This window comes from Trachypithecus francoisi, unplaced genomic scaffold (genome assembly GCF_009764315.1).
Source record: "Trachypithecus francoisi isolate TF-2019V2 unplaced genomic scaffold, Tfra_2.0 Lachesis_group20, whole genome shotgun sequence".
Lineage (NCBI taxonomy): Eukaryota > Metazoa > Chordata > Mammalia > Primates > Cercopithecidae > Trachypithecus > Trachypithecus francoisi.
Window position 1 is genome coordinate 51,950,915 of NW_022681466.1, and position 26,851 is coordinate 51,977,765.

General features: G+C 46.1%; 1 protein-coding gene and 1 long non-coding RNA gene across 4 annotated transcripts; one reads left to right on the forward strand and one right to left on the reverse strand.

Annotated features, from left to right (window-relative positions):
• Positions 1–755: 755 nt before the first annotated feature.
• UBB (ubiquitin B) lies at positions 756–2,720 on the reverse strand. 3 transcript variants are annotated; one of them, XM_033181778.1, is made up of 2 exons: positions 2,318–2,720; positions 756–1,592 (listed from the first exon to the last, which is right to left on the reverse strand). In XM_033181778.1, exon 2 carries the CDS (start codon positions 1,584–1,586, stop codon positions 897–899), a length of 690 nt encoding a protein of 229 aa, XP_033037669.1. In that variant the 5' UTR covers positions 1,587–1,592; positions 2,318–2,720; the 3' UTR covers positions 756–896. The 3 variants fall into 3 exon arrangements, with proteins under 3 accessions (XP_033037669.1, XP_033037670.1, XP_033037668.1); XM_033181779.1 differs by lacking the exon at positions 2,318–2,720 and adding an exon at positions 2,035–2,208; XM_033181777.1 differs by lacking the exon at positions 2,318–2,720 and adding an exon at positions 1,986–2,157.
• A 1,444-nt stretch (positions 2,721–4,164) lies between these two features.
• On the forward strand, positions 4,165–25,619 carry LOC117066423. The gene is made up of 3 exons (XR_004430333.1): positions 4,165–4,710; positions 21,827–21,934; positions 25,404–25,619. It is a non-coding gene; the product is annotated as an uncharacterized LOC117066423 (long non-coding RNA).
• Positions 25,620–26,851: the final 1,232 nt, after the last annotated feature.

Consider the following 26,851-nt stretch of genomic DNA (forward strand, 5'->3'; position numbering starts at 1 on the left):
CACCCAGGTTAAACACTTTGCTGTAATACACTACAGAGCAATAAACATACAACTGGTTAAGTCACTCAGTAATGCAGAGTTGAAAGCAGTTACCACTACTCAAGCAGCCTCAATTAAAACTATTTCTCCAGCCATCTTTGATTTGGTCTAGGCAGGAACATTTGCTTTCCTTCAATGTAAAGAAAATGCCTGCATCACTTGAGCCCAGGAAAGGTACAGTAAGCTATCATTGTGCCACTGCATACCAGTCTGGACTATAGAGCAAGACCCTCTCTTTTAAAAAAAGCCTGCATATCCAACTTTTTGAGATGGAGTCTTGCTGTCACCAGGCTGGGGTGCAGAGGCACGAGCTCGGCTCACTACAACCTCTGCCTCCCAGGTTCAAGTGATTCTCCTGCCTCAACCTCCGGAGTAGCTGAAACTACAGGAACGCGACACCACGCCCAGCTAATTTTTTTAAGCAGAGACAAGGTTTCACCATGTTGGCCAGGAAAGTCTCGATCTCGTCATGTGCCTGCCTCAGTCTCCCAACATTTAAATTTGAGCTTCAGAAACTTCGCCATTAATCCAGGATCCTAGTAATGACTTACAGCAAAGAAGGCTCTTACCCCTCAGCTCACCCAACTGTATTCCAGAGTCAAGTGACTTCACTTTGGGCACATTACCAATCTCAAAATTAAATCCCTCCCCTTCGACATTTTCACCAGTTTTAAGTGTACCCACATCACTACAGAATTTCATGACAAAACACCAAGTATGCTACCATGCAACGAAACCTTTATTAACATTTTGAACAGGCTCAGCTATTACTGAAACTTGTAATTTCTAAACTTAAGTTGGGGCAAATGGCTATAGTGCAGAGTAATGCCATCAATGGGCACTGCAAATGCAAGACTTTAACAGCCACCCCTCAGGCGCAGGACCAGGTGCAGGGTCGACTCCTTCTGGATGTTGTAGTCAGAAAGAGTGCGGCCATCTTCCAGCTGCTTGCCTGCAAAGATGAGCCTCTGCTGGTCGGGGGGGATGCCTTCTTTATCTTGGATCTTGGCCTTCACATTTTCGATGGTGTCACTGGGCTCCACCTCAAGGGTGATGGTCTTGCCGGTCAGGGTCTTCACGAAGATCTGCATACCACCTCTCAGGCGCAGGACCAGGTGCAGGGTCGACTCCTTCTGGATGTTGTAGTCAGAAAGAGTGCGGCCATCTTCCAGCTGCTTGCCTGCAAAGATGAGCCTCTGCTGGTCGGGGGGGATGCCTTCTTTATCCTGGATCTTGGCCTTCACATTTTCGATGGTGTCACTGGGCTCCACTTCCAGGGTAATGGTCTTGCCGGTCAGGGTCTTCACGAAGATCTGCATACCACCTCTCAGGCGCAGGACCAGGTGCAGGGTCGACTCCTTCTGGATGTTGTAGTCAGAAAGAGTGCGGCCATCTTCCAGCTGCTTGCCTGCAAAGATGAGCCTCTGCTGGTCGGGGGGAATGCCTTCCTTATCCTGGATTTTGGCCTTCACATTTTCGATGGTGTCACTGGGCTCCACCTCAAGGGTGATGGTCTTGCCGGTCAGGGTCTTCACGAAGATCTGCATTTTGACCTAGTTTAAAAGTAAAACATAAGCGTGTCATCTCAGGATCATTGTATTTCTTGCTTCAAGAATTCTTGCTTCATCTAATATGCTTCAAAGTTCGCAACTATTCCTTCAAAATGCCTTAAACACGTTAACATTCCGCAAATCTTCCCTCATTTATACGAGCCTAAGTCACTTAATATGAAATTCGTCACTCAAGGTTTCAACGTCAAGAGCGGAGAATCCAGAGCGCTCTTTAACAAGCGTCCACAGCTTTCTCCACTAACAGTTGCGGATATTCAAACTCCCCCGACCGAACTTCAATCTGCCTAAAACCTAAGCACGGTGTTAGGTAAACTGAAAACAAAACCGAACCCACAAGACTCACTAAGTAAAAATCCCACTAAACACAAGGGGTACCTTTCTCATACTGGGATGCCGAAGTAAAGGTTTCCAAAAGCCAAACTACCTCTTTTCCGCCTTCCCCCGAAGTAAACGCGAGGGAATCGCCGTCGGTTAAGCGTCGGTTAGTTTCTGTCGGCGCGCGCGCGCGCGCGCGGGGCAACCGCCCTCGCCCCCCTCAGGGCAACAAGACCCACTCTCCCGGAAAGGCCCGGCGCCGCGTCACCTCGCCCTCCCCTCCCCCACGCCCTCCCCTCAGCGGCCCACCCAACCCCAAGAAGCCTCCAGCTTGACTTCACCCACTCCCCCCTCTCACGCCCCCGGAGGTCGTTACGGCTCCGGGACAGTACCTGTTAGCAGTTACGAGGATGCTGCGAATCACCAATCACGGTCAGCCGCAGACACACGAAAACAAACACACCCAACAAAGCCAGCCACCCCTGAATGCTCCGATTTGGCGGAGCGCAAATTTATCCAACGTGTGTTGCGTCACTTATCACTTCTTACGTAGACGCCGTCTCCGTGCGCCGCTGAAAGTAGTTCGTCGCGCCCAACATCCCGAGACGTAGTCTAGGCTTTTCAACTGAGCCACAAATTCCTCATAGCCGTAAGGAAGGATTCTAACAAATTATGTCCCTTCTTTTCTATGCGCTTCTCTTCCTACTTTAGGAAAATATAAGAAAATTATAAGGCGGATGAATTCGAGTTAAAGAAACCTTCCTCGAAAGCTCTGGAAACTTCCTTGCAGCGCCGGCACTGATTGGCTAGGCCTGCGAAGGCGAGGTCGGCGCTGATTGGTGGGGGACGCAGTGACTCTATTGTTGCTGGGCTCCGCCTGGGGTGATTTAGCGCCGACGTTGCTAAGTAACTGAGTGCGCGTGCGCTGCACGGGCGCGCCTTCCTGAAAGAGGGTATTTCCGGCGGGAGAAGGAAGAGGGTGTTTGTTTTTTTTACCTTTTTTTTCTTTTTACTGAGAGGGAGTTTCGCTCTTAGTTCCCAGGCTGGAGTGCAATGGCGCGATCTCGGCTCACCGAAACCTCCGCCTCCCGGGTTCAAGTGATTCTCCTGCCTCAGCCTCCCAAGTAGCTGGGATTACAGGCATGCGCCACCACTTCCGGCTAATTTTTTGTATCTTTAGTAGAGACGGGGTTTCACCGTGTTGCCCAGGCTGGTCTCGAATTCCGTACCTCAGGTAATCCACCCGCCTCGGCCTCCCAGAGTGGGCCGCCGCGCCTCAGAAGCGGGAAGGCATGGCACCCGATGTCGCGACACCTGGTGGTGATTGTGAAGCACAGTTTCCTGTCCCATGTTTTAAAAAACGCGCGACCCTGGTCGGGCGCGGGGACTCACGCCTGTAATCCCAGCACTTTGGGGGGCCGAGGCGGGTGGATCACGAGGTCAGGAGTTCAAGACCAGCGTGGCCAAGATGGTGAAACCCCATCTCTACTGCAAATATTTTAAAAATTAGCCGGGCGTGGTGGCAGGCGCCTGTAATCCCAGCAACTTGGGAGGCTGAGGCAGATAATTGCTTGAACCCAGGAGTCAGAGATTGCAGTGAGCCGAGATCGCGCCACTGCACTCCAGCCTGGCGACAGAGCGAGACTCCGTCTCAACAAACAAAAAACGCGAGCCCCTCATACACTGGCCAGATGTTTTTGCTTTTTTGAGACAAAGTCTGGCTCTGTCCCGCATGCTGGAGTGCAGGATCACTGCAGCCTCGACCTCCAGGGTTCAAGTTATCCTCCCACCTCAGCCTCCCAAGCAGCTGGACCACAGGCGTGAACCATGCCTGGCTTTTACATTTTGTATTTATTTTTTGAGACAGAGACTCGCTCTGTCACCCAACCTGAAGGCCAGTGGCACGATGTGGCTCACTGCAACCTCCGCTTCTCTGTTTCAAGCGATTCTCCTGCCTCAGCTTCCTGAGTAGCTGGGATTACAAGTGCTTGCCACCATGCCCGGCTAATTTTTGTATTTTTCAGTACAGGTGGGGTTTCACCATGTTGGTCAGGCTGGTCTTGAACTCCTGACCTCAGGTGATCTGTCTGCCTCGGCCTCCCAAAGTGCTGGGATTGCAGGTGTGAGCCACCGTGCTCGGTCTAATTTTTTTGATTTTTTTTTTTTTTTTTTGGTAGATCAGAGTCTTGCTATGTTACCCATGCTGTCATTGAACGGTTGGGCTCAAGAGATCTGCCTCCCTCGGGCTCCCAAAGTGCTAAGATTACAGGCATGAACCACTGTGCCTGGCAGACTAGCCATTTTTTATTTTTGTTCATGGTTATTGCAGGGTTGTGGAGCTTTAAATCATGCTTCTGTAGTCAGAGTGCTCTTAATTGCGTTGTCTTAATCCTCATCACGGCCCTAGGACAGTCTGTAAATCTGGAGTTGAGAGTGGGACCCTCTGTGGGGACCGGGCACCTGTTGCTGAAGCCCCTCACCACCAGGCCCAGAGAGGTGAGGCTGGAGTCCAGGGTGACAGTGGCTGGGCTTCGCTCTGGCTCCGGTAATACCTGCAAATCCAGTCCTTCCCTGTTTCTCCAAACTGGTAGGAAAAAAAAGTGCAGATTAGGGAGCCGAAACCCCATTTCAAGAAACGGGAATTCACTTATAAGAAAGTAGCTGATACTGCTCCCATTGACGTGCTTGTTGTGCAAGGGTGGGGTTAACCAGCTAGGACCAAGCGACGGGTTTCCCTACACCCTGGGTGTGGCCACTCGTCCTGGAAGGAGATAACCCAAGGAAGGTGAGTAAGGCAGATGTGTTTGGATCCTGGTGCCTGGCAGAGTCACGGGGGTGGGGTGGAAGTAAACATGAAATTGCCTGTTTTTCACGTGATAGCAACCTTCATAATGTAAGAAGTAGTCTAGAAATGTGCATAATGTGAGAAGTAGTCTAGAAATGTTTACTTAATACAATTAAGTAAACATCACTTAGAAAGGTCGCTAATTACTAAATTCAACATACCTGATCATAACGTTAAGAAACTGTTGACAAATGAGCTGGTATATGAGTTAACACCTAGACAACTTTCAGTTAAATTAAGTAAAACCGGGATCTACTGTCTCCTGACGTGAATAAGCAGGAGATAGAAATAAACAGTTTAAGATAATTTTGGAAGTGATTTTGAACGACTTGGGAGGTAGTTTATAAAACGTTTATTTGATTATACAAAGTATGGATTTTCCTTTTTGTTAGCCTAACAGTGATTCTAAATTTATTTCACCAACAAGCAGCTCCTCCTGAATCATACATGTTGATCGAAGAATGAGCTAGAAGGCAGATCTCATGACTGGTATAATGACTTCACTGGGAAGTTCTAGCAGTTGCCAGAACTTATAGTTAGTCATACAGGCTCCTGGTTCAGTGTTTTCCCAAAGTAGGTAATTTGGTAACCTAAGATCAAGAATTTGGTAATCTGGCACAGTAGGCACTGTGCTCAATAAATGTTTGTTCAGTGACGAAAAAGACGAAAAATTTTCTCTTTTGTTCAACTGGAGAAAAGAAATTTTGTGACAGCCTTGAAACACAAAGCAAAAAGACAGTAGAGTACTGTATTTCATCTCCATAGGCAAATGCTATTTGCCTTGGCAGTTCCTTCAAAAGAAACAAAGGGGGATTGATTCTGAGATCGAAGTGATTTTGCTTGGCTAGATGCCTTTTAATGAAAATCTGTGAGAAAACTGTAGTTCCAATTAAAAGTTCACAGTTGTTTTCTTGACATTATTTGGTGATGTTTAAAATGTGGAATTAATCTCTGATTTGTGAATTCCTTTATATTTCACATTTGGCTATTTCAGTTCAATTATGTAAATGAATTCCTGATTTTTTATAAGCAAGTGAGAAACGTTGATATTGAATGCCCAAAGGAACACAGAGCAAAATTCTGTACTGTTTTCATGTTAGGCCTGAAAAGTACAGAAATCTATCCATTAAAAAATAGCTACTTTAGGCAGATTTCAGTGGCTCACGCCTGTAATCCCAGCAGTTTGGGAGGCTGAGGCAGGTGGATCACTTGAGTCCAGGAGTTCAAGACCAGCCTGGCCACCATGGCAAAACCCATCTCTACTAAAAATACAAAAATTATCTGGGCGTGGTGACGCACTCCTGTGATCCCAACTACTTGGGAGGCTGAGGCATGAGAATCCCTTGAACCCAGGAGGTAGAGGTTGCAGTGAGCTGAGATCACGCCACTGCACTCCAGCCTGGGTGACAGAGTGAGACTCCATCTCAAATACAAACAAAAAAATAGCTATTTTAAATGTTTTTTAACATATGTATTTATTATCTATTTTAAAGTATCTGTTGCCCAGGCTGGAGTGCAGTGGTGCAAACATAGCTTACTTCAGCCTCCAACTCCTGGGCTCAAGCACTCCTCCTGTGTCAGCCTTCCAAGTAGGTGGGATTACACATACAAGCCGCTCTGCCTGGCTACAATATTGTTATCATGAAATATTACATAAATTCATGAAAGCTGAAGGTAACAAACCAAATACCATATAATCCCCAATTTGCTTAAGCATTTAAAAACCTTTTTTTTTGGCCGGGCATGGTGGCTTACACCTATAATCTCAGCACTTTGGGAGGCCAGATCGCCTGAGGACAGGCGGTGGATCACCTGAGGTCAGGAGTTTGAAACCAGCCTGGCCAACATGGCGAAACCCCGTCTATACTAAAATACAAAATTAGCCAGGCATGGTGGCGCATGCCTGTAATCCCAGCTACTTGGGAAGCTGAGATAGGAGAATCACTTGAACCTGGAAAGCAGAGGTTGCAGTGAGCCAAGATGGTGGCATTGCACTCCAGCCTGAGCAACAAGAGCGAAACTCCATCTCAAAAAAAAAAAAAAAAAAAACTTTTATTTTTAAATTTTAAATTGTGATTTAAAAAAAATACATAATCTGGCCGGGTGCGGTGGCTCACACCTGTAATCCCAGCACTTTGGGAGGCCGAGGCAGGTGAATCACAAGGTGAGGAGATCGAGACCATCCTGGCTAACACGATGAAACCATGTCTCTACTAAAAATACAAAACATTAGCTGGGCATGGTGGCGGGTACCTGTAGTCCTCGGGAGGCTGAGGTGGGAGAATGGCATGAACCTGGGAGGCGGAGCTGGCAGTGAGCCGAGATTTCGCCACTGCACTCTAGCCTGGGCAACAGAGCAAGATTTCTGTCTCAAAAAAAAAAAAAAAAAGAAAAGAAAACACATAACCTGACATTTACCCCCAATTTTGACTGTACAATTTGCTAGTGTTAACTATATTCATATTATTGTGCAACAGTTTGTTTGTTTTTTTGTTTGTTTGTTTTGAGACAGAGTTTTGCTCTTGTTGCCCAGGCTGGAGTGTAGTGGCATGATCTCTGCTCACTGCAACGTCCGTCTCCCGGGTTTAAGCAGTTCGCCTGCCTCAGCCTCCCAGATAGCTGGGATTACAGGTGCCCACCACCACGCCCAGCTAATTTTTGTATTTTTAATAAAGACAGGGTTTCACCATGTTGGTCAGACTAGTCTCAAACTCCTGACCTCAAGTGATCCACCCCCCTTGGCCTCCCAAAGTGCTGGGATTACAGGCGTGAGCCACTGCGCCCGGCCATGTGCAACAGATCTCTGGCACTTTTTCATCTTGTAAAACTGAAGCTCTGTCTACATTGAACAATAACTCCCTTTTCCCCCTCCTCCCAACCCTGGCATCCACCATTCTACTTTCTGTCTCTATGAGTTTGACTACTTGAATGCCTCATATAAGTGGAATTGTACAATATGTGTTTTTTGTTACTGGCTTATTTAATTATTTATTTTTAAGAGAGCGCCTTGCTTTGTCACCTAGGCTGGAGTGCAGTGGTGCAGACGCGACTCACTATAGCCTTGACCTCCTAGGCTCAAGTGATCCTCCTGCCTCAGCCCCTGAGCAGCTGGGGCTGTAGGCACACGTCACCACATCAGGCTAATTTTTTTGTATTTTTTGTAGAGATGGGGTTTCACCATGTTGCCCAGGCTGGTCTCAAACTCCTGAGTTCAAGCGATTTCCAACCTCAGCCTCCTGAAGTGCTGGGATTGCAGATATGAGCCACCATGCCTGGACTGGCTTATTTCATTTAGCATAATGTCCTCAAGGTTCATCCATGTTTTAGCATGTGACAGAATTTCCTTCTTTTTTTGAGACAGAGTCTTGCTCAGTTGCCCAGGCTGGAGTGCAGTGGCAAGATCTCAGCTTACTGCAACTACTGTCTCCTGGGTTCAAGCAATTCTCCCGTCTCAGCCTCCCTAGTAGCTGGGATTACAGGCACCCACCATCATGCCCGCCTAATTTTTTTTGTATTTTAGTAGAGACGGGGTTTCACCATGTTGGCCAGGCTGGTCTTGAACTCCTGACCTCAAGTAATTTGCCCATCTCGGCCTCCCAAAGTGCTAGGATTACAGGTGTGAGCCACCGCACCCGGCCTCCTTTTTTAAGACTAATATTCCCTTGTATCTACCTCATTTTCTTTTTTTTTTTTTTTTTTTTTTTTTTTGAGACGGAGTCTTGCTCTGTCACCCAGGCTGGAGTGCAGTGGCTGGATCTCAGCTCACTGCAAGCTCTGCCTCCCGGGTTTACGCCATTCTCCTGCCTCGGCCTCTGGAACAGCTGGGACTACAGGCGCCCTCCACCTCGCCCGGCTAGTTTTTTTTTGTATTTTTAGTAGAGACGGGGTTTCACTATGTTAGCCAGGATGGTCTCGATCTCCTGACCTCGTGATCCGCCTGTCTCAGCCTCCCAAAGTGCTGGGATTACAGGCTTGAGCCACCGCGCCCGGCCTCTACCTCATTTTCTTTATCCATTTGTCTGTTGATGGACACTTGAGTTGTTTCTACATTTTAGCTATTGTGAATAATACTGCAGTGAACATGGGTGTACAAATATCTGTTCAAGTCCTTTCAGATCTTTTGGGGTATATACCCAGAAGTGGAATTGCTGGACCATACGATAATTCAATGTAAAAAAAAATTTTTTTTTTTTGGTGACAGGGTCTTGCTTTGTTGCCCAGGCTGAAGTGCAGTGGTGCAATGACAGCCCACTGTAGCCTTGATGTCCCAGACTCAAGGGATCCTTCCATGTCAGCGCCCAGAGTAGTCGGGGCTATAGGCATGTACCACCATGCCTAACTAATTTTTAACTTTTTTGTAGCGACAGGAATCTCACTATGTTGCCCAGGCTGGTCTCAAACTTCTGGCCCCAAGCAGTCCTCCAACCTCAGCCTGCCAAAGTGCTGAGATTACAGGCGCAAGCCACAGTGCCTGGCCCAAAATGGTGGCTCTCGTCTGTAATCCAAGCACTTTGGGAGGCCGATTCAGGAGGATCAGTTGAACTCAGGAGTTTGAGACCAGCCTGGGCAACATAGTGAGATCTTGTCTCTGTAAAAAAATGTTTTTGGCCGGGCGCGGTGGCTCACGCCTGTAATCCCAGCACTTTGGAAGGCCAAGGTGGGCGAATCACAAGGTCAGAAGATTGAGATCATCATGGCTAACATGGTGAAACCCTGTCTCTGTTAAAAATACAAAAAGATTAGCCAGGCGTGGTGGCGGGCACCTGTAGTCCCAGTTACTCGGGAGGCTGAGGCCGGAGAATGGTGTGAGCCCAGGAGGCAGAGCTTGCAGTGAGCTGAGATTGCACCACTGCACTCCAGCCTGGGCGACAGAGCGAGATTCTATCTCAAAAAAAAAAAAAAAGTTTTTAATTTAAAATTTTATTTTTTTTCTTTTCCAAAATGCAGAAAAGATCAATATTTAATTTTTGAGGAATCACCATACTGTTTTCCGTAGCAGTTGCACCATTTTTTTCTTCCTTTCCTTTTTTTTTTTTTTAGAGGTACAGTTTCTCTTGTTGCCCAGGCTGTAGTACAATGGTGCAGTCTTGACTCACTGCATCCTCTGCCTCCCGAGTTCAAGTGATTCTCCTGTCTCAGCCTCCCAAGTAGCTGGGTTTACAGCATGCACTACCACACCCTGCTAATTTTTTGTATTTAGTAAAGAGGGAGTTTCACCATGTTTATCAGGCTGGTCTCGAACTCCTGACCTCAGGTGATCCACCCACCTTGACTTTCCAAATTGCTGGGATTACAGGCGTGAGCCACTGCACCTGACATTATTATTATTCTTTTTTTTTTTGAGATGCAGTCTCGCTCTGTCACCCAGGCGGGACTGCAGTGGTGCCATCTCAGCTCACTGTAACCTCTGCCTACCGGATTCAAGCGATTCTCCTGCCTCAGCCTCCCGAGTAGCTCGACTACAGGCGCCCGCCACCAAGCCCGGTTAATTTTTTTTTTTTGTATTTTTAGTAGAAATGGGGTTTCACCATATTGTTCAGGCTAGTATCAAACTCCTGATCTTGTGATTTGCTCGCCTTGGCATCCCAAAGTACTGGGATTACAGGCGTGAGCCACTGCGCCTGGCCTGATTTACTCATTTTTTTTTTTTGTCTTTTTTTTTTTTTTTCCTTTTTGTGGAGAACGGGGTCTCGCTGTATTACCCAGGCAGGTCTCGAACTCCTGGGCTCAAGCTATCCTCCCGCCTCTGCCTCCCTGAGAGCTGGGATTACAGGCGTGAGCCACCGCGCCCGGCCGATTTACTCATTTTTAACCTTTGGTTTCCCTATTTGTAAAGAAAAAAATGTGGACTAGATGTCATCCTACCTTGTCAAATTAAGATGAGTCTTAAATCTTTGTCTTTTTGCCTAGTTTCCATTGCCTTTTCAGAGCTGTCCTTTAGGAGACTGATATTTTATTTTTTCCTATGCTTTTCTAGGGAATTCTCAAGCCTAGTCAAGAAATCAAGAAACTGAGGCTTGCTGTAGCAATTTCCCAAGCTGTCAGAAAGTTATGTTATGGATGGGCACGGTGGCTCACACTTGTAATCCCAGCACTTTGGGAGGCTGAGGCGGGTGAATTCCTTGAGCTAAGCTCAGGAGTTTGAGACCAGTCTGGGCAACATGGCAAAACCCCATCTCTACAAAAATACAAAACAACTGGGTGCAGTGGCATGCACCTGTAGTCCTAGCTATCTGGGATGATGAGGTGGGAGGATTGCTTGAGCCCAGGAGGTGGAGGTTGCAGTCAGCCGAGATAGGACATTTAAACATAGATTAGATCGGGCACGGTGGTTCATACCTGTAATCTCAGCACTTTGGGAGGCCAAGGTGGGTGGATCACTTGATGCCAGGAGTTGAGACCACCCTGGCCAACATGGGGAAACCTGGTCTTTACTAAAAATACAAAAAATTAGCCGGGTGTGGTGGCGGGTGCCTGTAATCCCAGCTACTTGTGAGGCTGAGGCAGGAGAATCTCTTGAACCTGGGAGGCGGAGGTTTCAGTGAGCTAAGATTATGCTATTGCACTCTGACCTGGGTGACAGAGCGAGACCCATTAGATTTATGGCCAGCTGTGTTGCATTTAAACATCGATTACACTTAAGGGACCTAATACATATATATATGTGTATGTATATATATGTGTGTGTGTGTGTATATATATATATTACAATCTCTGATACATAAATTTGAAATGCAGTGATTATACATATTAAATCAGCCTTTATATTATGTTCTTATTGATGTGTACATACTACAACGCATTTACAACCATTATCGTAAATTCCTCCAGCTAGCTATTCCTGGGCACTGTTATGCTCTTGAAGTTTGAATCCTGAGCCAAGAGAAAGATACTAGGTCATTCATCCAGTCAGCAGACATTTGTTGAGCAAGTTCTGGGTGTGGGAGGCATTTGGATTGCTGACTGAGACAGGATATGGACTCCACCCAAGAGAAAGATGGTCTTGGTGCCTGTAAGGGGTCATTGTGAGGACTAACAGTATCCACCTTAAGGAGTTGTTGGAGAATTCAGTGAGTTGATTCGTGTCGAGAGTTTATTTATTGATTGATTGATTTTTGAGATGCAGTCTCACTCTGACTTGCCCAGGCTGGAGTGCAGTGGCACAATCTTGGCTCACTGCAGCCTCCGCCTAATGGGTTCAAGCGATTCTCCTGTCTCAGCCTCCCGAGTAGCTGGGATTACAGGCATGCACCACCATACCTGGCTGATTTTTGTATTTTTAGTAGAGACAGGGTTCCACTATGTTGGCCAGGCTGGTCTCGAACTCCTGATCTCAGGTGATCTGCCTGCCTTGGCCTCCCAGAGTGCTAGGATTATAGGCGGGAGCCACTTGGCCATGTTCTTAAGGATTAAATGGACTTGCCTCATGTGGTTGCATTAATATGGCTAAAGTGCTTAGAACAGATCCTGGGCATTGAAAGCACTCAATAAATATTAGCTATGTAGAAAGCTAACTGATTGCTGACTGAGACAGACCAATCAGAGGCACATACAGACTTCTGTGGAGGCACAGAGGAGGAAGGGGCCGTTTAGCTGTCTGGAGTAGGGCAGGAGGGGAACCAGAACATTTCAGAGAAGGCATTATTTAGAAACCCAGTCACAAGGCAGGAGGGAATAGGTGAAAGATGAGAAGGCATAGAGTATTGAGGAAATAGTGGGGAGCAATTTATAGCTGGAATTTAGGGCAGCTGCTTGTGGGCCTGTGGTTTTCCACGGGAGAAGCAGCCAGGGCTCAACTCGCCAGCAGCCTCGTCATCTCCAGTCATCCTGGCCATCTGTAGTTCTTAGGAAACACCAAATTTTTTCCCATTTGTGGACCTTTGCAACCAATGTTTCCTTTGCCTAAAACTCTTCTCATGGCCATTTCTGTTTCATATTTTAGGCAGAGTAACTGTTGCCACCTCAGAAAGACCTCTGACATCCACCTCTGCTCCTGCAACTCAGTCATAACACCCAGGTTATTTCTTTCTCAACAATTTCATATTAGGCTGGGTGCCAGTGGCTCACGCCTGTAATCCCAGCACTTTGGGAGGTCAAGGCGGCCAACCCGGCCAACATGTTGAAAGCCTGTGTCTATTAAAAATACAGAAATTAGCTGGATGTGGTAGTGGACCCCGTCTCTACTAAAAATACAAAAATTAGTCGAGCGTGGTGGTGGGCACCTGTAATTTCAGCTACTTGGGAGGCTGAGGCAGGAGAATCATTTGAACCTGGGAGGCAGAGGTTGCAGTGAGCCAAGATCACACCACTGCTCTCCAGCCTGAGTGACAGAGCGAGACTCTGTCTCAAAAAAAAATATTTTGTGGCCGGGCGCGGTGGCTCAAGCCTGTAATCCCAGCACTTTGGGAGGCCGAGACGGGCGGATCACGAGGTCAGGAGATCGAGACCATCCTGGCGAACACTGTGAAACCCCGTCTCTACTAAAAAATACAAAAAACTAGCCGGGCGAGGTGGCGGGCGTCTGTAGTCCCAGCTACTCGGGAGGCTGAGGCAGGAGAATGGCGTGAACCCGGGAGGCGGAGCTTGCAGTGAGCTGAGATCCGGCCACTGCACTCCAGCCCCGGCGACAGAGCAAGACTCCGTCTCAAAAAAAAAAAAAAAAAAAAAAAAATATTTTGTATTTGTTCAGTCTGTAACTTTACTGCTTGATTGGTTGCTTATCTCTTTGTTTTCCCCCAAGTAGAACGTAAACTCCACAAGGGTACAGTCCTTGTCTATCTAGTTTATCACCATATCTCCACACGTAGCCAGCTGGCATAGTGCCTTCTACCTAATCAGCACTTAGTAAATATTTATTTTTAAGTAATTAATCTTTTTTTTTTTTTTTGGGGGACAGAGTCTCACTCGTCACCCAGACTGGGGTGCAGTGACGCAATCACTGCAGCTTCGACCGCCCAGCCTCAAGGGATCCACCCACCTCAGCTTCCCAAGTAGCTGGGACTACAGACACACACCACTATGCTCAGCTAATTTTTCATATATATATATATATATATTTTTTTTTTTTGTAGAGATAGAGTTTTGCCATATTGCCCACATGGGTCTTGAACTGCTGGATTCAAGTGATCCACCCACCTCGGCTTCCCAAAGTGTTAGGATTATAGGCATGAGCCACCGTGCCCAGCCAGTAAATATTTATTGAATGAATGAGTGACAAATGAAGGACCCACCTTGCTATATTAAGAACTTAAGACTTCTTCCTGTGTATTGCATGGGAATGACATGATCAGATTTCTATTTTAGAATGATAATTTGGTGACATCATAGCAGGTGATTAGAAGGAAGATTAGATTACAGCACTTCAGAGATTGTGGCATTTGTCCAAGCAGGATATGATGAGCATCTATAAGTAGGCTCAGTCTACAAAAGCCAGTGTCCCTAAAGAAAGCAGGAGGAAGGAACTGATACAGTCAAATAAAAACAGAGCATTGTTTACTTGTATTCATTTATTTATTATTTTTTTGAGACGGAGTCTCACTCTGTAGCCCAGACTGGAGTGCAGTGGTGAGATCTTGGCTCACTGCAACCTCCGCCTCCCGGGTTCAAGTGGTTCTCCTGCCTCAGCCTCCTGAGTAGCTGGGATTACAGGTACGTGCCACCACACCCAGCTAATTTTTTGTATTTTTAGTACAGACGGGGTTTCACCATGTTGGCCAGGCTAGTCTTGAACTCCTGACCTCAAGTGATCCACCCGCCTTGGTCTCCCAAAGTGTTGGGATTACAGGCATGAGCCACTGCGCCTGGCCTTGTTTACTTGTAATTAGTTCTTGTTCCAGAAAATATCCAAGATAACTAAATTAAATATATATATAACAAAATAAAATAAAGATAAGTGGACAAGGAACATATACAAAGGGAGAGAAAAAGAGAAAATGCAGTTAGGAATGAGATTAGTATACAAAATGCTGGTTTTGAAGTTTTTCCTTTGGTAGAGGTAGGCCATAGATTTAGTGGGGTTTTGGGAGAGATTTTTGGTTTTTCTTCCCTAGCCAGTGCAAAGAGAAGGGCACATAATAAGGTCATGTGATTTAAAAAATGAATTGTAGGCTGGGTGTGGTGGCTCACACCTGTAATCCTAGCACTTGGGGAGGCCGAGGCAGGCAGATTGCTTGAGGTCAGGAGTTTGAGATCAGCCTGGCCAACATGGTGAAACCCCATCTCTACTAAAAATACAAAAATTAGCCCAGCATGGTGGTGCTCGCCTATAGTCCCAGCTACTCGGGAGGCTGAGGCAGGAGAATTGCTTGAACGTGGGAGGCGGAGGTTGCAGTGAGCCAAGATCATGCCATTGCACTCTAGCCTAGGCGACAGAGCGAGACTCCGTCTCAAAAATAACAACAAAATAAAAATGAATTGTAGTATATACAATGGAATACTACTCAGTAGTAAAAAGAAATGAACCATTGATACACATAACATAGATGAATCTCAAAATAATTATGCTGAGTGAAAGAACCCAGACCAAAAAAGGGCATAAGCTGTATTATTTCATTCCATATCAAATTCTAGAAAATGCAAACTAATGAAAGAGAAAGATCGGTGATCACTTGAGGATGGAGGCAAGGAGGAGGAATGAGATGGGATGAATTATAAAGGCAGGAAAAACTTTTAGGGGTGAGGAAAATGTTTATTATCTTGATTATGGTGATTGTTTCACAGGTATAAGCATGTATAGAAATGTATCTGTTTATATTCTATATATATAGTTAAGTAAATCCTCAATGAGCATGAAGGCATCCCAGTAAGTAAAAGTAAAAGACTTTCTTTTTTTATTATTATTTTTTCTTTTTCTTTTTCTTTTTTTTTTTTTTTTTGAGACGGAGTCTCGCTCTGCAGCCCAGGCTGGAGTGCAGTGGCCCGATCTCAGCTCACTGCAAGCTCCGCCTCCCGGGTTTACGCCATTCTCCTGCCTCAGCCTCCCGAGTAGCTGGGACCACAGGCGCCCGCCACCTCGCCCGGCTAGTTTTTTGTATTTTTTAGTAGAGACGGGGTTTCACTGTGTTTGCCAGGATGGTCTCGATCTCCTGACCTCGTGATCCGCCCGTCTTGGCCTCCCAAAGTGCTGGGATTACAGGCTTCTTTTTTTTTTTGAGACGGAGTCTCGCTCTGTCGCCCGGGCTGGAGTGTAGTGGCACGATCTCGGCTCACTGCAAGCTCCGCCGCCTGGGTTCACGCCATTCTCCTGCCTCAGCCTCCGGAGTAGCTGGGACCACAGGCGCCGGCCTCCACGCCCAGCTAATTTTTTATATTTTTAGTAGAGACTGGATTTCACAAGACCATGTTAGCCAGGATGGTCTTGATCTCCTGACCTCTTATCTGCCCGTCTTGGCCTCCCAAAGTGCTGGGATTACAGGTGTGAGCTACCGTGCCCAGCCTACTTTTTCTTTTTTTAATTTTTTCAGACCTGGTCAACAGGAAGTTTTTTTTTTTTTTTTTTTTTTTTTTTAAGATGGTGTCTCACTCTGCTGCCCAGGCTGGAGTACAGTGGCGCCATCTCAGTTCACTGCAACCTCCACCTCTGGGGTTCAAGCGATTCTCCTGCCTCAGCCTCCTGGATAGCTGGGACTACAGGTGCGTGCCAACATGCCTGGCTAATTTTTGTATTTTTAGCAGAGATGGGTATATTAATCAGGGTTCTCCTAGAGGGACAGGACTAATAGCATGTATATATAGACACACACATAACGGGGTTATATGTGTGTGTGTATATATACATATATACACATAATGGAGAGTTTATTAACTATTCACTTATGTGATCACAAGGTCCCACAATAGGCCGTCTGCAAGCTGAGGAGCAAGGAGAGCCAGTCCCAGTCCCAAAACTGAAGAACTTGGAGTCCAACATTCGAGGGCAGGAAGCATCCAGTACAGGAGAAAGATGTAGGCTGGGGCCGGGATCAGTGGTTCACACCTGTAATCCTAACACTTTGGGAGTCCAAGGTGGGCGGATCACCTGAGATCAGAAGTTCAAGACCAACCTGGCCAACATGGGGAACTCCCACCTCTATTAAAAATATAAAAAATAGCCGGGTGTCATGGTGGGCACCTGTAATCCCAGCTACTCAGGAGGCTGAGGCAGGAGAATCACTTGAACCCGAGAGGCAGAGGTTGCAATGAGCTGACATCATGCCACTGCACTCCAGCCCAGGCAACAGAGTGACACTCTTGTCTCAAAAATTAAAAAGAAAGATATAGCCTGGGAGGCCAGGCCTATCTCTCCTTTTCGTGTTTTCCTGCCTGCTTTTCTTTTTTTTTTTTTTTTTTTTGAGACGGAGTCTCGCTCTGTCACCCGGGCTGGAGTGCAGTGGCCAGATCTCAGCTCAGTGCAGCCTCCGCCTTCTGGGTTCAAGTGATTCTCCTGCCTCAGCCTCCTGAGTAGCTGAGATTACAGGCATGCACTACCATGCCCGGCTAATTTTGTATTTTTATTGCAGACGGGGTTTTTCCATGTTGGCCAGGCTGGTCTCGAATTCCTGACTTCAGGTGATCTGCCTGCCTCAGCCTCCCAGAGTGTTGCGATTACAGGCGTGAGCCACTGCATCTGGCTGACTTTTTTTTTTTTTTTTTAAGACAAGGTCTCACTGTGTCACCTAGGCTGGAGTGCAGTGGTACATTCATAGATATGGCAACCTTGAACTCCAGGGTTCAAGCAATTCCCCCCTCACCCTCCCAAGTAGCTAGGACACAAAGATAAGTCATCTTGCCAGACTAATTTTTTTTTTTTTAAAGTAGAGATGAGGTCTCTTCCTATGTTGTCCAGACTGGTCTCAAACTCCTGGCCTCAAGTGATCCTCTCATCTTGACCTCCTAAAGTGTCGGGATTATAGCCATAAGCCACTGCATCCAGCCTGTTTTAAAAATAGAAATTGACGAACTGTTCCTAAAATTTATATGTAAATGGAAAGGATCTGGAATAGCCAAACTATTCTTTTAAAAAGGTAAGGCTGGGCACAGTGGCTCACACCTGTAATCCCAGTACTTTGGAAGGCAGAGAAAGGTGGGTCACCTAAGGTCAGGAGTTCAAGACCAGCCGGGCCAACATGTGAAACCCTGTCTCTACTAAAAACACAAAGTCAGCCTGGTATGGTGGCATATGCCTGTAATCCCAGCTACTCAGGAGGCTGAGGCAGGAGAATCGCTTGAACCTACGAGGCGGAGGTTGCAGTGAGACGAGATGGTGCCACTGCCCTCCAGCCTGGGTGACAGAGTGAGACTCTGCCTCAAAATATATATATAAATAAATAAATAAATAAATAAATAAAACCCATGACAAGATGCCATTTCACAACCTCCATATGGGCAAAAAAATATTAAAGCCAAGTGTGGTGGCTCACTCCTGTAATTCCAACATTTTAAGAGGCCAAGGTGGAAGAGTTGCTTGAGGCTGAGAATTTAACAGCCTGGGCAACAAGTGAGACCCCCATTTCTAGAAAAAAAAAACAAAAAACTAAAAGTTCAGACAACATCAAGTATTGGATAGGATGTAGAGCAATAGGAACTCTCTCCCACTGTTGGCAAGACTGTAAACTGGTATAACCCCTTTAGAAACAAAATTGAATATGCACATATCCTAGATACAGCAATCCAACTGCAGTTATTATAAAAGAAAAATTGTCCTAAACTTGGCTTGAGGTGGAATATTTTTGGGTTATGTAATTCACAACCTCCTCAAGGAAGACAGTAGTATTCCTAATAAAATATTTGGGCCAGGAGTGGTGGCTGATGCCTGTAATCCCAGCGCTCTGGAAGGCCAAGTTGGGAGGATCGCTTGAGGCTGGGAGTTTGAGACCAGTCTGGACAACATAGCAAGACCCTCCATCTCCACAAAACTTTAAAAAATTCCCTCATGTGGTGGCATGCACCTGCAGTCTTAACTGTTTGGTGGCTGAGGCAGGAGGATCCTTGAGCCCAGGAATCAAGGCTATAGTGAGCTATGATCATACCACTGCTCTCCAGCCTGGGTGACAGAGGGAGATTCTGTCTCTTACCCTCGACCCCAACAAAAAATTTAAGCAATTTTTTGATAGTTTGTAATCGAATTAAGACACTCTCCTGAGAAACTAGATCCCCACTCACCAAGGTGAATATCAGCTATCAGTCAAGAGTCTATCAAGATCTTCAATTAGGCATTTCTTTTGTATACAGTCTAAACAGTGATTATGTAGTCATTTTTCCCCATTGTTTCTACCAAGAGAGAAATCTTTGACTTGGTCTGTCAGAGGCCTTTGTTGTTGTAGCAAGACTATAGTGAAACTTTGTCACATATTCATAATCAAATTGCCTGAAAGTATTTTTATTTTTAAATTTTTTCTACTATTTATTTTTTGAGGCACGGTCTTGCTCTGTCACCCAGGCTGGAGTGCACTGGCATGATCATAGCTCACTGCAGCCTTGACTTCCTGGGCTCAAGTGATCCTCCCTCCTCTGCTTCCCAAATAGCTGGGACCACAGGCATGCACCACCACGCCCAGCTCATTTATTTTATTTTATTTTTGTTGCAACAGGAGTCTCACTATGTTGCCTAGGCTGGTCTTGAATTCCTGGGCTCAAGTGATTCTCCTGTCTTGGCCTCCCAAAGTGTTGAGATTACAGGCGCGAACCACCGTGCCTAGCTGAAAAGATTTTTAAACATCTCATACACTAGAGAATCTCTTGCACATGTGTGCCAGGAGAGATGAACAAGAATGTTTATATCAACATTGTTCAGAATAGCAATAACTGTAAATATATATTCCATCAACAGAAAAATGGACGATTGTAGAAAGTTCATCCTGTGCAATAATGAACACACATCAACTCTAGGATACACATCAATATGCATGAATCACAAAAGAAAAGTCTCAGAAGAATGCATGCATTGTTAACTTATATAATGAGTTCAAAAACATGAGACTGCAGGGAGTGGTGGTTCACACCTGTAATCCCAGCACTTTGGGAGGCCGAGGCAGACCAATCACCTGAGGTCAGGAGTTCAAGACCAGCCTGGCCAACCTGGTGAAACCCCGTCTCTACTAAAAATACAAAAATTAGCTGGGCATAGTGGCATGAGCCTGTAGTCCCAGCTAGTCAGGAGGTTGAGGCAGGATAATTGCTTGAACCTGGGAGGCGGAGGTTGCAGTGAGCCGAGATCACGCCACTGTACTCTAGACTGGGAGACAGAATGAGACTCCATCTCAAAAAAAAAAAATTAGCCAGGCATGGTGTCTCGTGCCTGTAATCTCAGGCTCTCAGGAGGCTGAGGCAGGAGAATCACCTGAATCCAGGAGGTGGAGGTTGCAGTGAGCCGAGATGGCACTACTGCACTCCAGCCTGGGTGACAGAGTGAAACCCTGTCTCAAAAAAACCCCGAAGAAACCAGATGATACTAAATGTTATTTAGATATATGTACTTCTATGTGATAAAGATGAGCACAAAAGTCAGAAGGGTGGTTACCTCTTGAGCGGTGAGGGGATGATGGGGCACATCAGAGCAATTGATAAAGCTCCATTGCTTGTCATAGTTGGATATTCTTACTATTGTTTGAATTCTACCTGTACATGATATACATTAGTTAGTATAGCAATAAAGAGTTAAGAAAATCACTCTTGCTGCTGTGAGGATGTAGTTTGGGATGAGGCGGGGGGAGACTCTGGTGAGTTCAGTGGATGTGAGAAGAAGTTCAGGACATCTGAGGTCATTATCCATCCTTTTGAGCTCTACCACTTGCTAGCTGTGTGACCCTGAGTGAGTTACTTACACACACCCTCAATTTTCTCAGTGTTGCATCTGTTCTCCTTCTGTGAACACATCACATACTAGTTCTGTTTCTCCTTATCCTGAGTCACCAGAGACTTCATCATGTTGGTTTTAGGGGCCTAAGCTGGAGTCAAAAATGCCCATTTAAAACATTTTTTCAGGCTGGGCGTGGTGGCTCACGGCTGTAATCCCAGCACTTTGGGATTCAGCAGAAAAATGTGGACAATAAAAGTGTTTGCCTTTTTGTGAAGATTGTTAGACAAAGTTTGCAAAGTTCGTCTCAGCACAGTGCCTGGTGCTTAGTAAACACTCAGGACTACCACATAGGGCTGCACAGGAAGAAGGGGTGTCTTTTTCTAATTCACTCAGAGGCACTGACAAAGATTCTTTGCTTGGACAAACTTCAGTCAGGCTTCTGAACCTTCTCCAGAGGCCCATCTGTGTACTTCCTTATAAATTTGGTTTTAGCAAAAGAACTCTGCTAAGTCATTTTAGCCAGAACCCTGTATCTTGATATCTGATCATCTTCAATATCTGATTAGGTTTCTCATCCCCCATCATCCTCCAGCGGATGTTGGGTCACCTTGGCCTGTCTTCAGCAAGAGTCCTGTTAGGTAGGTTTGGCCAGAATCCCCCTTACTCCTCTTAGTAATTTTCTATCCACTGACCTCCACCCTGCTCCTTGGCTGTAAATTCCCACTTGCCCATGCTGTATTTAGAGTTGAGGCCAATCTCTCTCCCCTATAGCAAAATCCGACTACGGTGGTTTCTATACCCATCTTGATGGTCCCAGATAAAGTCTTGTTTACTGTCCTTTACAAGTATCATTGAATAACTTTTCCTTTAACGGCATCAGGCAGCTTGCCAAGTTCTGGGCCTAATAGGTTGTGTCTGTCCAGGAGAGGCTTCTTTTTCTTCTTGGCACAAAGGTTAGTGGTGCCCCTGAAAACGCTGAGAAAAATAACATTTACCACAAGTATGCTGATAAGAGAGATATAAATATTGAGATAAATAATACCATCAGGGATAGAAATGAGGCCTGCTGCATGAGCTGAGAAATTTGAGTGCTCCTGCTATGGTTGAGAGTACAGCCTGCCAGTCCACCTGAAACTCCATCAAAGTCTTTCCCCACTTGTAGGAGGCTGGAGTAGCTTGCCCGCCTCTCAAGCCTGGGGGTACGAAATGGTGCCCCTTGGTTAATTGCATTAACCCTTTGTCAGTGCCCGATCTGTATGACACATGCTTCCTGCCCCCTAGCGGCTGTTGCGGATTCTGCTGAATTCTGTTTCTGGAGGGAGCCTTACCAGGTACAGCTCAAAACAAGCACAGACAGATCCAATCTGAAAAGCACATTTGCATATGAAGGTACCATTATTTACTCTCTTTTGCTTCTTTATTTCTAGCAGCTCCACCCCCTGCATAGGAACTTACAGAGCAGTGCTTTAGAGAAAAGCAAATCAAACACACCATACCATTTTCAGATTCCCTTAAAAGCCTGTACAGATTTACCAGGACTTTTTTTTTCCCTTTGGAGTTCAGTGTTGCATCTGTTCTCCTTCTGTGAACACATCACATACTAGTTCTGTTTCTCCTTATCCTGAGTCACCAGAGACTTCATCATGTTGGTTTTAGGGGCCTAAGCTGGAGTCAAAAATGCCCATTTAAAACATTTTTTCAGGCTGGGCGTGGTGGCTCACGCCTGTAATCCCAGCACTTTGGGAGGCTGAGGCAGGCGGATCACCTGAGGTCGGGAGTTCGAGACCAGCCTGACCAACATGGAGAAACCCCATCTCTACTAAAAATACAAAATTAGCTGAGCGTGGTGGTGCATGCCTGTAATCCCAGCTACTCGGGAGTCTGAGGCAGGAGAATTGCTTGAACCCGGGAGGCGGAGGTTGCAGTGAACCAAGATCGTACCATTGCACTCCAGCCTGGGCAACAAAAGTGAAACTCCGACTCAAAAAAAAAAAAAAGAAATAAAAAATGTCAGTTAGGTGCAGTGGCTTATGTCTGTAATCCTAGCACCTTGGGAGGCCAAGGTGGGCGGATCAATTGAGCCCAGGAGCTCGAGACCAGCCTGGACAACATGGCAAAATTCCTCCTCCTTTTTTTTTTCTTTCTTTCTTTCTTTCTTTCTTTTTTTGTTTTTGAGACAGAGTCTTGCTTTGTCGCCCAGGCTGGAGTGCAATGGCAGGATCATGGCTCACTGCGAGCTCCGCCTCCCGGGTTCAAGCCATTCTCTTGCCTCAGCCTCCCGCGTAACTGGGACTACAGGCGCCCACCACCACGCCCGGTTAATTTTTTCGTATTTTTAGTAGAGACGGGGTTTCACTGTGTTAGCCAGGGTGGTCTCAATCGCCTGACCTTGTGATCCGCCCGCCTCAGCCTCCCAAAGTGTTGGGATTACAGGCATGAGCCACTGCGCCCGGCCACAAAATTCCGTCTTTACAAAAAAAATTAGTGAGTTGTGGTAGCTTGCATGTGTGGTCCCAGCTACTTGGGGGGCTGGGGCGGGAGGATCCCTTGAGCTGGGGAGGTCGAAGCTGCAGTGAGCTGAAATCTTGCCACTGCTCTATAGCCTGGGCACCAGTGAGGCCCTGTCTCAAAAAAAAATTCTTTTTTATTTTTTAAATTGTGAAAAACACATACATACACGAAAGGTTGGGCGCAGTGTCTCACACCTGTAATCCCAAAACTGGGAGGCTGAGGCAGGCAGATCACCTGAGGTCAGGAGTTCGAGACCAACCTGGCCAATGTATAGTGAAACCCCGTCTCTACTGAAAAATACAAAACTTAACTGGGTGTGGTGGTGCACACCTGTAGTTTCAGCTACTTTCGAATCTGAGACAGAAGAATTGCTTGAACCTGAGATTGCACCATTGCACTCCAGCCTGGGTGACAGAGCAAGACTCCTTCTCTCAAAAAAGAAAAGAAAAGAAAAGAAAAGAAAAACAACAACAACATGAAAGTTACCGTTTTATTTTTTTTTTTTATTTTTTTTTTATTTTTTTTTATTTTTTATTTATTTTTTTTTTTTTTGAGACAGAGTCTTGCTCTGCCGCCCAGGCTGGAGTGCAGTGGCCGGATCTCTGCTCACTGCAAGCTCCGCCTCCCGGGTTCACGCCATTCTCCTGCCTCAGCCTCCCGAGTAGCTGGGACTACAGGCGCCCGCCACCTCGCCCGGCTAGTTTTTTTGTATTTTTTAGTAGAGACGGGGTTTCACTGTGTTAGCCAGGATGGTCTTGATCTCCTGACCTCGTGATCCGCCCGTCTCGGCCTCCCAAAGTGCTGGGATTACAGGCTTGAGCCACCGCGCCCGGCCGAAAGTTACCGTTTTAACTCTTTAAGTGTACAGTCCAGTGGCATTAGGTGTGTTCATACTGTTGTGCACCCATCACCACCATCCCTCTCCAGAACTTTTTCTTCTTCCCTAACTATACCCATTAAAGAACTCCCGGCAGGGTCCAGTGGCTCACGTCTGTAATCTCAGCACTTTAGAAGGTCAAGGCGGGGGGATCACCTGAGGTCAGGAAGTCAAGATGAGTTTGACCAACATGGCAAAACCTAGTCTCTACTAAAAACAAAAAAACTAGCTGGGTGTGGTGGCAGGCACCTGAAATCCCAGCTACTCAGGAGCCCGAGGCATGAGAATTGTTTGAATCTGGGAGGCAGAGGTTGCAGTGAGCTGAGATTGGGCCACTGCACTCCAGCCTGGCCTACAGAGCAAGACTCCGTCTCAAAAAAGCCCAAAAACAACAACAAAAACTCTCTAATCCCCGTACACTCAGCCCCTAGTAACCACCATCCTACTTTTTGTCTACTAATTTGACTACTCTAGGTACAAAAACAACCACTTTTGATTTTCATGAATGGGCATTGATATTGGGACTCTACTGCCGTATTGTGCATCCACAATGTGCAAATGATGAGGCATTCTTTTCTTTATTCATTCTGCTTGTGCTTTAAAGTCCAGGAAGAATTCTTTTTGTTTGTGGTAAAATATATACTGTATAACATAAAATTTTAACTATATAAGTGCACAGTTCAGTGGCAGTAAATATATTCACAGTGTGCAGCATCACCACTATTTCCAGAACTTTTTCATCACCCCAAACAGAAACTCATCAAGAATAACTCGGACCAGGCGCGGTGGCTCACGCCTGTAATCCTAGCACTTTGGGAGGCCAAAGTGGGTGGATCACCTGAGGTTGGGAGCTCCAGACCAGCCTGACAAACATGGCGAAACCCTGTCTTTACTAAAAATACAAAATTAGCCTGGTGTGGTGGTGCATGCCTGTAATCCCAGCTGCTTGGGAGGCTGAGGCAGGAGAATTGCTTGAACCTGGGAGGTGAAGGTTACAGTGAGCTGAGATTGCGCCATTGCACTCCAGCCTGGGCGACAAGAGGGAAGCTCCGTCTCAAAAAAAAAAACAAAAAACAAAAAACAGTAACTCCCCACTCCCTCCTCCCTCAGCCCCTGGCAATCTCTATTCTACTTTATGGCTGAAGTAGGATGCCTTGAGCCCAGGAGTTCAAGGCTGCAGTGAGCTATGATCACACCACTGCACTCTAGCCTGGGTGACAGAGTTAGACCTTGTTTCAGAAAATAAAAATAAAAATAGACGTTATGATTTAGTAAGTCTTATCAAAACCTACCCAAACTCATGTATGCTACTAAGAGGGTATAACAGAGATGATGAAAATATTTTCCAAAGGACCCAAGAAAGCATATAAGATCCTGTAATAAGCGTTTTGAGTTTATTCTGTTTCTCTAGTTAAATTTTCTTCTTAATTTATAATGTATAAATGTAATTTTGATTTTCTTCTTTATCAGGCCATCTAGACAAGAGTAATAAACATATATGTATACCTATACACACATCCTGGCGAAAGTCCTAAATTCCATGGGAAAAGAGAGAGGTGCACAAGTTTTCACACTGAAGAAAGAGGCTGTTTTATAAAAAAGGAAAACAAAACTAGCATTAGAATTCTCATTTCTGGCCAGGCATGGTGGCTCACACCTGTAATCCCCAGCACTTTGGGAGGCTGAGGCGAGCGGATCACGAGGTCAGGAGTTCGATACCAGTCTGGCTGACATAGTGAAACCCCATCTCTACTAAAAATACAAGAATTAGCCAGGCGTGGTGGCACATGCCTGTAGTCCCAGCTACTGGGGTGACTGAGAAAGGAGAATCGCTTGAACCCAGGAGGAAGAGGTTCTGGCGAGCCAAGATCACACCACTGCACTCCACCCTGAACAACAGAGTGAGAGTCATCTTAAAAAAAAAAAAAAAAAAAAAAATTCTCATTTCCAGCCAGCACTGTGACTCATGCCTGTAGTCCCAGTACTTTGGGAGGCTGAGGTGGGCAGACTGCTTGAGCCCAGGAGTTCGAGACCAGCTTGGCCAACATGGTGAAACCCCGTCTCTAGAAAAAAATACAAAAATTAGCCAGACATCGTGGCGCATGCCAATGGTCCCAGCTACTTGAGAGGCTGAGGCATGAGAATCGCTTGAACCAAGCTGGCAGAGGTTGCAGTGAGCCGAGATCGTGCCACTGCAAGAGCGAGACTCTGTCTGGAAAAAAAAAAGGCTCAAACCTGTAATCCCAGCGCTTTGGGAGGCCGAGGTGGGAGACTCACTCTAGCCCAAGAGTTTGAGACCAGCCTAAGCAAAATATCAAGATCCTTGTCTCTATAAAAATAAATAAAATGAAAAAATAGCTGAGCACGGTGGTCCCAGCTACAGGGGTGGCTGAGGTGGGAGGATCCCTTGAGCCAAGTAATTCAAGGCTGCAATGAGCCATGATCAAATTGCTGGGTGACAAAGTGAGACCATGTCTCAAAAAAAAAAAAAAAATCTGTCCCCAGACAAAATGTCATTCATCTTTTGGGGCAAAAGAAGATAAGTTAAACACTTAGGTACTCAGTATCACCCGTGCACCCTACCTGAGGAAAATACTGAAAAGTTCTCTAGGCCGGGTGCAGTGGCTCACGCCTGTAATCCAAGCATTTTGGGATGCCGAGGCGGGCAGATCATGAGGTCAGGAGTTCAAGACCAGCCTGGCCAACATGGCAAAACTCTGTCTCTACTAAAAATACAAAAATTAGCCAGGCATGGTGGTGGCTGCTTATAATCCCAGCTACTTGGGAGGTTGAGGCAGGAGAATCACTTAAACCTAGGAGGTGGAGGTAGCAGTGAGCCGAGATCGGGCCACTGCACTCCAGCCTGGGTGACAATAGTGAAACAGTCTCAAAAAAAAAAAAAAAAAGAAAAAAAATTC